Genomic DNA, 11,031 nt, shown 5'->3' with positions numbered 1-11,031 from the left:
CTCCCCGTGATACAGGACTTTCTCGCCACCTTGGGAACCCACATGGGAACATGAGGGAACCACCAGTAAAGGATGAGGGTGACTGGCACACCGAGACCTGGCATGCCCACCAGCGCAGACTTGAGCTCAGACGGTGGCCAGTGGCCGGGCTGCTCGGGTTCCCTGAAAGTAGCGAGGAACAGAGGGAAGGGGATGGAGGAAGGTCCCACTCAGTAAAGCTCTTCTGACACCGCTTGGTGTCACTCGGGCCTGACAGGAACCGAGGCTGACTTGGTGAGAGCCCACACTCCAGGGCCCTTCTGCAAGGTCATGCTGACCCAGGAAGTAGCAGGTAAAGGCCCAAAGCGAGTCCCGGAGGTCAGACTCCCCAGAGAGACAAAAAGACCCACCAAATGTTTCATGTATGCTTATCCCACTGTGCCTAATTCCCCTGGATGTAAGTCTCACACACCACAGGCACACACACACACACACACACACACACACACACACAGTCTCCCAAATTAGCTTGATTACCCTATGAAAGAAAACCCTCCCTCCTGGCAGGTGCTCTGAGGCATCTCTGGCCTTTGTCCCCTGGGGCAGTCCTGTTTTCAATAAACTTTCCTTTTCTCTCTCCTTTTTCCTAAAGATTTATTTATTTATTTATTCATTCACCATTAATTTATTATGGGACATATGCACTCACCAGTGAGTGAGAGAAAGGGAAAGTGAACAAGCAAGCTGCCAGGTTCGGGACTCAAATCACGCTCAGCCATGTGGGGTCCAGCACCTCAACCACCATTCAGACGGTGCCTCCCGAGTCTTATCCGGACTCTGACAGACAGCAGGACTCAGGAACGGATGGCAGAAAAGGGTCGACTTCTACCTCTGTTCAGCATGTCGTGTGGACCCAGAAGCAGCCCACGAAGTGAAGTGACTAGGCATGCCCTCTAACCTGTCTCCAGCGACTGTGGCGGGCAGGGAGGGTGGACTCACCTGCAGAGAGGGGAGATGGAGGCCTGGCACAGGGACAGGCCTGCGCGGAGGTGGCCAGAAAGTTCCCTTTGAGAGATTTGAATCTCTTGCCTCAGTTGTTTTCACTAATAGTTGTGGATGAGAAATTGGAGAAAAAACAAAAACAAACAAAAAGCTAATAATACACAGGGGAGTTAGGCACAGTGGGATAGGCATACATGGATCATGTGGGGTCCTTCCCACTAGCACATCCTGAAAGCCGTAATATCGACAGTAAAACTGCCAAGCTCTTTCTTCAGCCATTTGTGGACAGGAATTCCTTAGGCTTCTTTAGGGAAGGAGACGGGAAGGGCTCGGGCAAGGGACAGCTACAAGAGCCTGTTTGGCTTCTTCCCCCACAGCAAATGCCATCCCGCCGAGGTTAAGGATATACACAAATCTGTATATTCATCTCGATATATTTAATAAAAATAGATATAGTTAACGAGAAAACTTCCCATTAAACTCACTAGGCCATTTCAGTGTACATTCTAGAGCTAACAATCATTTCATTCCAGTATTGAGAAGATTGAAAAACCCACGGGGAAAAGCGAAGTCTTCTTGTTCGCCCTCACTTTATTGAGGCAGTGGGTTTAGAGGAAAGGGTGCAGCAGGTGGCAGACCTTTGACCCGCCCACCTGATGGAGTGGGGGCAGGACGGGAGACGCAGGGTTTGACTAGAACGTGGCTGCTCTAAGGGAAACGTGGCGAGGTGAAGCGGCTGAGGCTGAGCCCCTGAGAAACCTCGTTGCTCTGCAGGCACTGGGCAGGCAGGTGATCAGCCCCGTAATCACTCGCCGTATTGTCAATGCTGGAGATGAACAGCCAGCCAAGTGCCTGGCCCAGAGGACAGGCACAGATGAGCGGAGGACTTCCTTAGAAGCAGGTGGAGGGCGGGCCTGCCCGCCACTGAGGACCCTGAAGCAGCCACCCCAGACTTCTAGGGACCTGGGTGCAGGTTTCTCTGAAGTCCCCTGGTGGGGGTGATTTCTTTCCCACTCTCCCCCTCGCCCAACACAGTTGCACCATAGCCTAAACTACGCACGGGCACACGCACACACGCCACACACAAAAATGAAAATAACAACAGAAAAAGCATCTGACTCATCGCAGTGGAGTATCAGCAAGACAAGCCACTGCCCCAACTTAACCTACAGTTGCACACACACCATCAGATTTCATTAAAGTTTCACTAAGGGGCCAGCAGGTAACGTGGTGGTTAAGGCGCTGGGTCCTAATTGCCAGCTCTGTGGTTCGCCTCCTGGACCCAGCGGTTCAAGAAACATACCACACACATGTGCATTCATGCCTTAAAAACCCCAAGAGGAGAATAGAGGAAAAGGGATATTGGCGTGGCCATCCCCTCTGAGGAGAGATTTCTCACTTTCCCTCTCTCTCTCTCTCCAGCAAGCACATGAGCCCTACAGCAAAAATATAAAAAATAAACAATAATTCACTCTAGTACAAAGTTACATTCATGATTGTCCCGTTTTTTAATTTCCTATATATTTTCCAGTGTTGTTATAGTTAATTCCTTAAATATTAAATTGCTGGAGACAGGGATATTTGAATTGTTTCATGAAATGAGATCTCTATGAAGTTTTTTTACAAATCAATGATTTACGGAACTTGGCAGAGCATTATTCTATGCTACTTACGGTGTTTTATGACATGGCAATGTTGAACAAGTGGAAGTCCCTCCACAGCACCTAACTGCACATAAAACCATCTAATTCTCCGGTGAGAATTTAAGTGAAGAATTGAGAGAGAAGCTAAATAAAGAACATGCTTCGTGGCTGAAGCCAACCCGTCCTTTTCTCTCCCACTTCTTTTGGATTCCAGTACAAACCTTTTTACTTGCTGAGAGGGACACATTCGCCATCTGAAAAGGCTTAGTCGCCACCTCGTGGCTAAGAACAGCAACATCCAAAAACAATCCACCATTGTCTGTGTAAACTATGATTTAAAACTCCCAGCCTGGTTCATTTATAGACCATATAAAAAAAGTGTGTTTTAACCCCCTAAACACTTCTGCCACAATTTGTTAGGCTCGAAAGAATGTGTCTGGTTGTGAGAAGTGAGTTTAGAAAGAGGAGCAGGAGGCCTTTCACGATGTTTGCAGGGGCTGCTCGAAACGGCCACCTGCTAGTCAGGTTCCCTTCTGGACAGAGGTGGCACTCGCTTCCGGACGTGCAAGCTAGGGCGAGGTTTTTGTATCACAAGTGACTTTAACTTTATGCTTGCCAAATGAGCATCCTGCTCCCCTAAGTCTCAACACTGTTGTTGGGTAGTAAGGGGAAGAGGGGCACCATGAGAACAATGGCTCTCGGATGGGTCTGGTAACGGTAACCTGGGCTTTGGTGAAGTGTATGTCACTTGGTATTAAGACAGGAAATAGGAACAAAATTTCGTCCTGCGTAATTCTTCGAAATAACCAGGGAGGAAATAAAGATAAACTTTGAAAGAGAACTGCATACAAAGCAAAACAGCCACATTAGAAAAACCCAGACAATATTTTTCTGCCGTTTAATTTTAATCCTTCAGGGAAGGAAAAATTCAAGTTCACAAAAATGTACATGAATTCTGTTATAGTACATAAAAACCAAACACACAACCATTAGAACAGCAAATAACAAACATGCTGAATGTTTTCAGGCCATGTTGAATAATGCCCTGTGTACATACATACATAAATAAATACGACTTGAAATACAGTACCACCAAGTTTTTTGTTTTATTTAACTGCTCAAGTAAACAAGCATAAAGGAGAGAGGATATAGACGATATGTATATCTCATGTAAGGTAGAAATTCTTTTATTTTTCTTAAGTAACTTCATAGGCCCAAGAGCCACTATAAACCATCTTCCTTAGACCTATGAGCTTTCCTAAGACTGTGACCCCCTCCCCCAGCTTTCCCTCGCAGGCCACCAGTTCTACCGCATTCAGGTAGTGACCAACTTTCAGCCCGTTTGGTCACTGAAAGATTTGAGAAATGGCCTAACCCTAAATAGCCCTGGTAAATACTGATACATGGTGTGGCTGGTTTCTGGACTTTCTTGAGATTTTTTCTCATTGAATCATAGCCGGAAACACTTTTCTTACATTCCTTTGGGTTATCTTCCACTTTGGATTGCTTTAACTGGTTGAGATGCAATGTCTATATAAACAGCTCCCCAGAACTGAGAGGCACTTCTCGGAAACACGACGACTCCTGTCACTAGACTAGCAGGACACCCATGCTCTGACTGACGAGTGGAACGAGGTCGTGGTTCAGCTCTCCCGCGGGCCCACTGGAAGCAGCAGGTTCCCACTGGCAGCACGTGGCGCACCAAGGTGTGTTAGGGACGTGAACCAGAAATCGTCAAGTCGAAATTGTGCTTTTGTGGATTCTGTTTAAATCTAACTTTAAGAATCTCCACTATCCATTAGAAACACTGATCCAGTCATCACAACGCTGATTAAAACAACCAACCAACTTGAGGCCAAAAGTAGGCAGTCTAAGTCACTTTTTCAAGCTTTTAAAACTGAACACTGACATTGTGACTATTCCCAGGTAAGCAGCCGCTTCGGTTACAAGAGCTGGGGACGACTGTGCAAGGCGGCACGTCTAAATTTCTTCATTATTTCAGCTCGGCACACCCCAAGCAAGGAAGAGTAAAACACATCCTCCTCGCCCACTCGCGGTTTCTTAGAGCAGACACATTACGGGGAAAGGCGGCAGGGCAGCATAAACCCGCTCGTATCCCTGTAATGACCACACGTGCGTAATGCCACGCTTACGGAGACTTCGCCTCCACGCACCGCCATAAACAGCTACATAAAAACCTAGCCGAGTAAGAATGAGGAGTGAGGAGCCAGCCATGGGTTACAGACTAATCTGTGCTTCTCACAAGGAACAGGGCAGGCAAGGGACGGATGGGGTCCCCGCAGGAACCACAGGAAGGGAAATGGAGTAGTTCGATGTTTCCCAAATGCAGTCCACACAGAGTACCAACGCTACAGCATACTGGGGACTACGGAAGCGAGCTCACTGTCTGTGCGTCCGCTCACACACAACGGCGGGAGGAAGAACTGGGTGTAGGGACACGCTTTCTCCAGCACGGTGTGGGAGAGAAAGACCGAAGGGGACGGTCTGGCGTGTGACGGAAGCGAGGGATGCCACCATGCGACGATGAGGCCATGCGAGGCTGAGCTGGGTTCCTGGCCCGACCTGAACATCTGGGCACAGTGGCTTGGTGCCTGCAACCCTAACTGCTGGTAGGCCAGGGCAGGGTGGATCTTGCTGTGGTGAGTCCTGTCAAAAATGCCCATCTCTCTCTCCACGCCCCCAGACTTTCTCACCCACTAAAAAATAATAAGAGGGAAGCTGTAGAAACCTGAAAATAAAGCCCTGAAAGAAAAAGGGTACCATACACATTTTCCTTACATTGTACAGGATGATTAAAATTAGATTAGAAGAGATCCTGAAATTTAACCTTTGTACACTGTTTAAATTTTAGATGCATCCTGTCTTAGGTAGTTTCTGATGACATTTACTGCAGTAGGAAAAGTTTGTAAGCTATAACGTACACTTTCAAACGCCTTGCCCAAAAGTGGAAATGTGTGTGAAAATACATACAGTAATTGTTTAAAGGGATGAAATAAACCACTATCCTTAAAGCACTGTGTATTGGCAAGGGTTTACAGACGCTCACACGTACCAACAGAAAGGGCTTAGAACCACAGCGCGGGAAATGCTACTCCACTAGCGAGGGAGCCGTAAGACCAGACCAGGGTATGCGGGATGCGTTCTGGAACTTTCACCCAGGTCTGCTCTCCCTCCATCTGAAGGTGCTCCCTCTGGCCCTAATTCCTTAAGAAAAATTATAGCATCCTGCTCTTCCAAATGAACACATGGTAGTATCTTCAACTAAGCCAACAGATCTGGGTTCTAAACCAGCAACTTAGTAACCGTTTCATTCCAAGTGGTTCCCTGCAGTTTTTACCCTGTGAGAGGCCCTTTCTTTACAAACTCTGAAAGGTATTGTTCCTATGGCACCTCTAGATGCCAGAAGTTCTAGATACCAAATATTTCACTTCCACCACCACAAAACAACACAACCGTGCTTAATTAAACCTTCTAACCTTCTAGCTGGAAAAGTCTGCAAATTATTTTAGTTCTCAACCTCAGGTTAGAGAACTCAGAAGTGGGCTTCACCACTGCTTCTGAATTTAAACACCCTTTTAAAAAGTGAGAAAACAATGCATTCAAGTACTAGGTGCCTTGTTTGTAGAGAGCAAGTAGCTGAGTGATGAATGACTGCTCCAGATAGAAGCTCACGTTATTTCTCAAGTTAGCGAGGACTGCAGCTTCTCCTCGAGGTAAAAGGAACAGACATTCTGGTTTATGCAAAAGCAAGAGGCAGTGGAGAGAAGGGCCTTCTTCCAAATATTTTGTATTCTACACCATTTTAAGCAGGATGCACTATTTTACACACACAGGTGCAAGCTGCTATTTCAGAAGCTTCCTGGGCTCTTCTCCGGAGAGCTGCTGCTTTATGGCTGTACACGGCATATACTGGAGTTACTGTTTACCTAAAGGGCACTCATTTGCTTAAAACTGGCAATACAAAGGAGGGTTTATTGAGAGATACCTCTCTGGAAAGAACCCTGCCCCGGAGGACAGTAGGCTAAAGAGTCAAGCAACTACTTAAACACCAGTAATCATACATTTTCTTAAAATTCACAGTATTGCAATTTTTGGAAGAGCTCTAATATCCTGGGGTCTATGCAATTCACCCTTTCAGATGTCATTTTGATTTGTAACCGTTTTGCTTGGCTCCATTTGCTTTGAGCTTTTTCTCACTGGATACCGCGGCATGACAGCCATTGGCATTTCCCTTTTTCTTAAGAGTTGCATGTGCTTGTGTTCTGGAGGTCTTGCAGGGGTCTGTGGGGTCCAGGACCACTGCTGATGGTTTGGGAATGCGAATGTTCCCACTGGCTTCCATCTTCAGGTTGTCACTGCAGGAGAGCTCCCGGCGTGGCAGCTTGGCACTCTTAGCTGCTTTCTTTTTCTTCTCCACAGTCCTCAGGTCGAGGGTTTGCTTCTGGGGACATAACCTGCTACTACCCAGAACATCAATGGGCTTGGGGACAGCCTCAAATGCATAATATGATGGATGGATTTCTTCGCGGTGAACATCTTTCCTTCGCGAAGGGCCTGACTTGGAAGCCCCTTCCTGGTGAGGTAGTGGCTTGGACAGAGCACTGGCAAGGAGCTTACTTCTCCCGGGGCTCTTCAGCGCCCCTGGAGCCCCAGGAGCAGCGGGAAGCCTTGCTTTGGGCCCCTTTCCTTTTTCACACTGTGTGGTCTGAATCTGCAGCCACTCGAGCTGCAGAAGTCTGTCGATGTACTTCCCGAGAAGCCCTCCTACACGGGGGATGGCTGTGGTCTTGGGCTCTGTGTTCAGAAGCAGGGCCATGTCCCGTAGGTCCCAGGAGCTAAAAGGCGGGGGGAGGAAGTCAGGGTAACAGTATTCAGGCTTAGGGTAGCCTTGAGTGGGGTGAAGATCAAAGCAAACAGGGTCAATTTCTTCAGCTCGCAGATTAAGATCTGGAGGAGAGAGAGGAGAAGGAGGAATGGGAATTCTTTCTGAATCAGAGAGATCGCTTGCACTGTCCTCATCGGCACTGTCTTTAATAATTTTCATTGACTGGAAGTCGAGAAACAGTCTGTGGCCGGAGGACCCCTGACACCTGGGACCCAGTGGATCCCTCTCAGGTGCTCCTTCCAAGGAAATGCTTTCTCGATCTGCGGGGGGTCGGGAGACACTGACAAAGCTGCTCCTCAGCTGGGGAGAATGCTGGGGTAGTTGGGATTTATTCTGCCTTCCTCCTGAAGAAGTCTTCAAACGCACTTTAGTCCAAGATGGGCCAGCATTCATACTGCGATGAAAAATAAGACTGCAATTTTTACTACGTATGACAAAAGCAGTGATTAAACAAACAAAAAGATCCCTCTACTTGGCATTAGAAAACTTAAGGTTTCCAAAATCCTTACAGAAGTAGTCTTATAAAACATTCGTCCATGTAATATTCTATTTGAGTAACATTATATAATACATGTGCCAAAAATGAATGCACGAATTCTACTTTATAGCGAATATTAGCATTTATGTAAAATATTAGCATTTCTTACCATGCTTGTTTTGCCATTTTAGATAAATTGTGTACTTTAAAAACATTAGTTTGGAAAACAATCTGTCATAGAACTCAATCTGTTCTGTTAATAATCAACAGTGTTTATTAACATTTAGAAATAAAATCCACAGCTTTCTTTAATATACCAATTTTAAAAGTAAAGATACTATAAAAATGCAAGTTCTACATAGCTTAATCACTGATTACTGGGTGTTTTTTTCTGTTGTTGTTCAGTTCTGCTCCAGGGCACATGCACTCCCCAGAGAGAGACAGAGAAAGAGAGGGGAGAGAGAGAGGAAAGGGAAGAAATCACCCTCTGGAGGCATGGCCATGCCACAGTCCCTTCTCCTGCATTCTCATCAGGATTTGGGGCATGCATGCACACACACCTGGCATGCTTTTCAAGCCTCAGGGTCCAGCACTCACACCGCAAAGTAAGCCATATGGAATCTGGTGCCTTAATCTCCACGCCATCGGGTGGCCCATCGCTAAAGCATTAGTTCTCAGCTAAGTAAAATATATGTAAAAGTGCAGCATATACTACCTATATCTTAAGCCAAAAGCTTATTAAAATATGTGCAAATGTGAAACACGCACAGGAACTCTATGTTTAAAAAGACCAAAATAAAATTATATGATGTCATATAATAAGATATGAATTAAAAAATTAGAAGTAATGCTATCTTTTTAAAGAACTATTTAATTTTATTAATTCATTCATTTATTTTAATTTGACCAGAGACAGACAGAGAGAGACAGAGACAGAGGGAAAGTGATAAAGCAAGCCACCAGATCTGGGACTTGAACTGTGGTCAGCCATGTGGGAGTCCAGTGCCTTGACCACCACACTACCTGCTGGCCTCTGTAGTAATGCTATCATATGAAAGGCAGGTAAAGGGAAATACTGAATACTGTGTTCATTACTAACATAGCAACTGATTCTTTCTGGAGTAATTGATTCTGAGGCAGAATCTCACATCAGAGTTAAAAATATCCTTTTCAGGCCAGCCAGTGGCATGGTGATAAAGGCACTGGATCTCACGAGGCCAACTCTGTGATTCGAGCTCTAGACCCTGGTGACTTGAAAACCAGGCTGGGCCCGTGTGCGTGTGTGCCTAAACTCCCAGAAGGAGGAATGGAGGAGAAAGGATTGCAGAGTCACCATCTCCCACAGGGTGGGAGCTTTTGCACTTTCCCTCTCTCTCTCTGTCTCTCTCTCTGGTGAGTATACATACCCTCTGGTAAATTAAAAAATAACAACAATAAAATCCTTTTTAATTTACTTTCCAAGAAAATATTAGGTTGTCAGCAAAGTCATAACATTTTTCGATGTTTTTCTATGCAAAAAAGCATCATGACTTTCCCGATGACCCACGAGTATTTGACTGAGGTGAATAATGCTCTTCTGTAACAGAGATCATATGGGACAAGCAGAAACGGGTGGTAAACACACCCCTGGGAACCTCAGAGATGCATTCTTCCTCAATCACACAAAGAATTATTAAAAACATATTACTGCTTTTTTCTTTTCTTAGAGGTTTTTGCCATAGGGTACATGAGTTCGCCAGAGAGAGACAGAGACAGTGAGAAGGAAGGTGAGGAACCACCCCCAAGGAGGATGGCCATGTCGTAATCCCTTCTCCTCCATTCTCCTCCTGGGATCTGGGGTGCATATTCACTTGGTGTGATTTTTTAAACCACCGGGTCTGAGACTTGACCTGCTGTTAGCCATGTGAGAATCCAGCAACATAACCACTATGCCAACTGTTGGCCCCCAAAACATGCTACTTGTTTGTTTGTTTTTGGAGATTTTTGCCAGAGCAGAGGGACAGAAAGTGAGAAATCATCCCCAGAGGGGATAGGAATACCCCAATCCCTTTTTCTCCATTCTCTTCTTGAGATGCACGCCAGTGCACCCAGTGTGAAGTGTTTTTTTTTTTTTTTGAGAGGTTTTTGCTAAAGAGTGTGTGTGCCCCCCAGACAGAGAAAGAGAGACAGAAAGCGAGAAATCACCCCCACCCCCAAGGGGGATGGCCATGCCGCAATCCCTTCTCCTCCATTCTTCACTTGGGATCTTGGGCACGCATGCACACACGCCCACCGTGAGTTTAAGCCACCGGGTCCGGGACTCAAACTGTGGTCGACTACATGGGAGTCTAGCAAAATAGCCATTACGCTAACTGCTGGTCCCAACTTCTTATCATAAATATATTTGTATTGTTTCCAATCACACATATTCAATCTGGAAAACTGAGACAATGTACCTTTTACAAGATAAAGCAATTATACTAAAACTTTACCTGGTTTTCTGTTGAGATTCATTCACCCTATTCCTTTCCTCGAAAAAGACACATGGCTGATCATCATCAGGAGCTTGATGGGCTGTCTAAAACAATGGGTACACAGTAATAAATACAGTGCACACACATACACACACGAAAAAACAAGCATAACAAATCTACTATTTTCCTCCGAAGTTTACATCACCTTTTCTGTAGTGCTCAGAATAGTCTTGCTCAATCTGTTGGAAGATGATGACAGCTGGGGAGGTGACTTCTTTACTCTTCTTATATTTGGAAAGGTGTCCTCACCACCGGAACTAGAAGCAACAGATTACCGTCAGGAAGTACTGATTGCAAACGGCTCTACCACCAGTGTGGGGTTAGTTTTTCACTTGTTTCTTCTTTAATATTTTCAAAGGATTGAAACGTTGAGCCCATGATTATATAGTCGTTAGTACTCTGAGTTGTGAAATTCTGCCTTCTATTTTTAGTGGGGGTTTTTGCTTATTTGTGTACCACAGATTAGACACAAGATCACTCTACTATAAATGCTATGAATGGATTCCAGCT

The 11,031-nt window shown here is 45.6% G+C and overlaps 1 protein-coding gene across 2 annotated transcripts in view; it reads right to left on the bottom strand.

The window, feature by feature from the left end:
• Positions 1 to 3,706: 3,706 nt before the first annotated feature.
• Positions 3,707 to 11,031, bottom strand: part of FAM217B (family with sequence similarity 217 member B) — a 9,376-nt gene continuing 2,051 nt past the window's right edge. For both annotated transcript variants that reach the window (XM_006157713.3, XM_027775374.1), the window contains exons 2-4: positions 10,667 to 10,778; positions 10,480 to 10,565; positions 3,707 to 7,924 (exon numbers count right to left, since the gene is read on the bottom strand). In XM_006157713.3, the coding sequence (XP_006157775.1) occupies positions 6,787 to 7,923 (1,137 nt within the window). In that variant the 5' untranslated portion in view covers position 7,924; positions 10,480 to 10,565; positions 10,667 to 10,778 and the 3' untranslated portion in view covers positions 3,707 to 6,786. The remainder of the gene's footprint in view (positions 7,925 to 10,479; positions 10,566 to 10,666; positions 10,779 to 11,031) is intronic.

This window comes from Tupaia chinensis, unplaced genomic scaffold (genome assembly GCF_000334495.1).
Source record: "Tupaia chinensis unplaced genomic scaffold, TupChi_1.0 Scaffold000558_1, whole genome shotgun sequence".
In the NCBI taxonomy this organism is placed as follows: domain Eukaryota; kingdom Metazoa; phylum Chordata; class Mammalia; order Scandentia; family Tupaiidae; genus Tupaia; species Tupaia belangeri.
The sequence above is the reverse complement of the archived record's forward strand: the minus strand, read 5'-3'. Positions and strand labels throughout refer to the sequence as shown.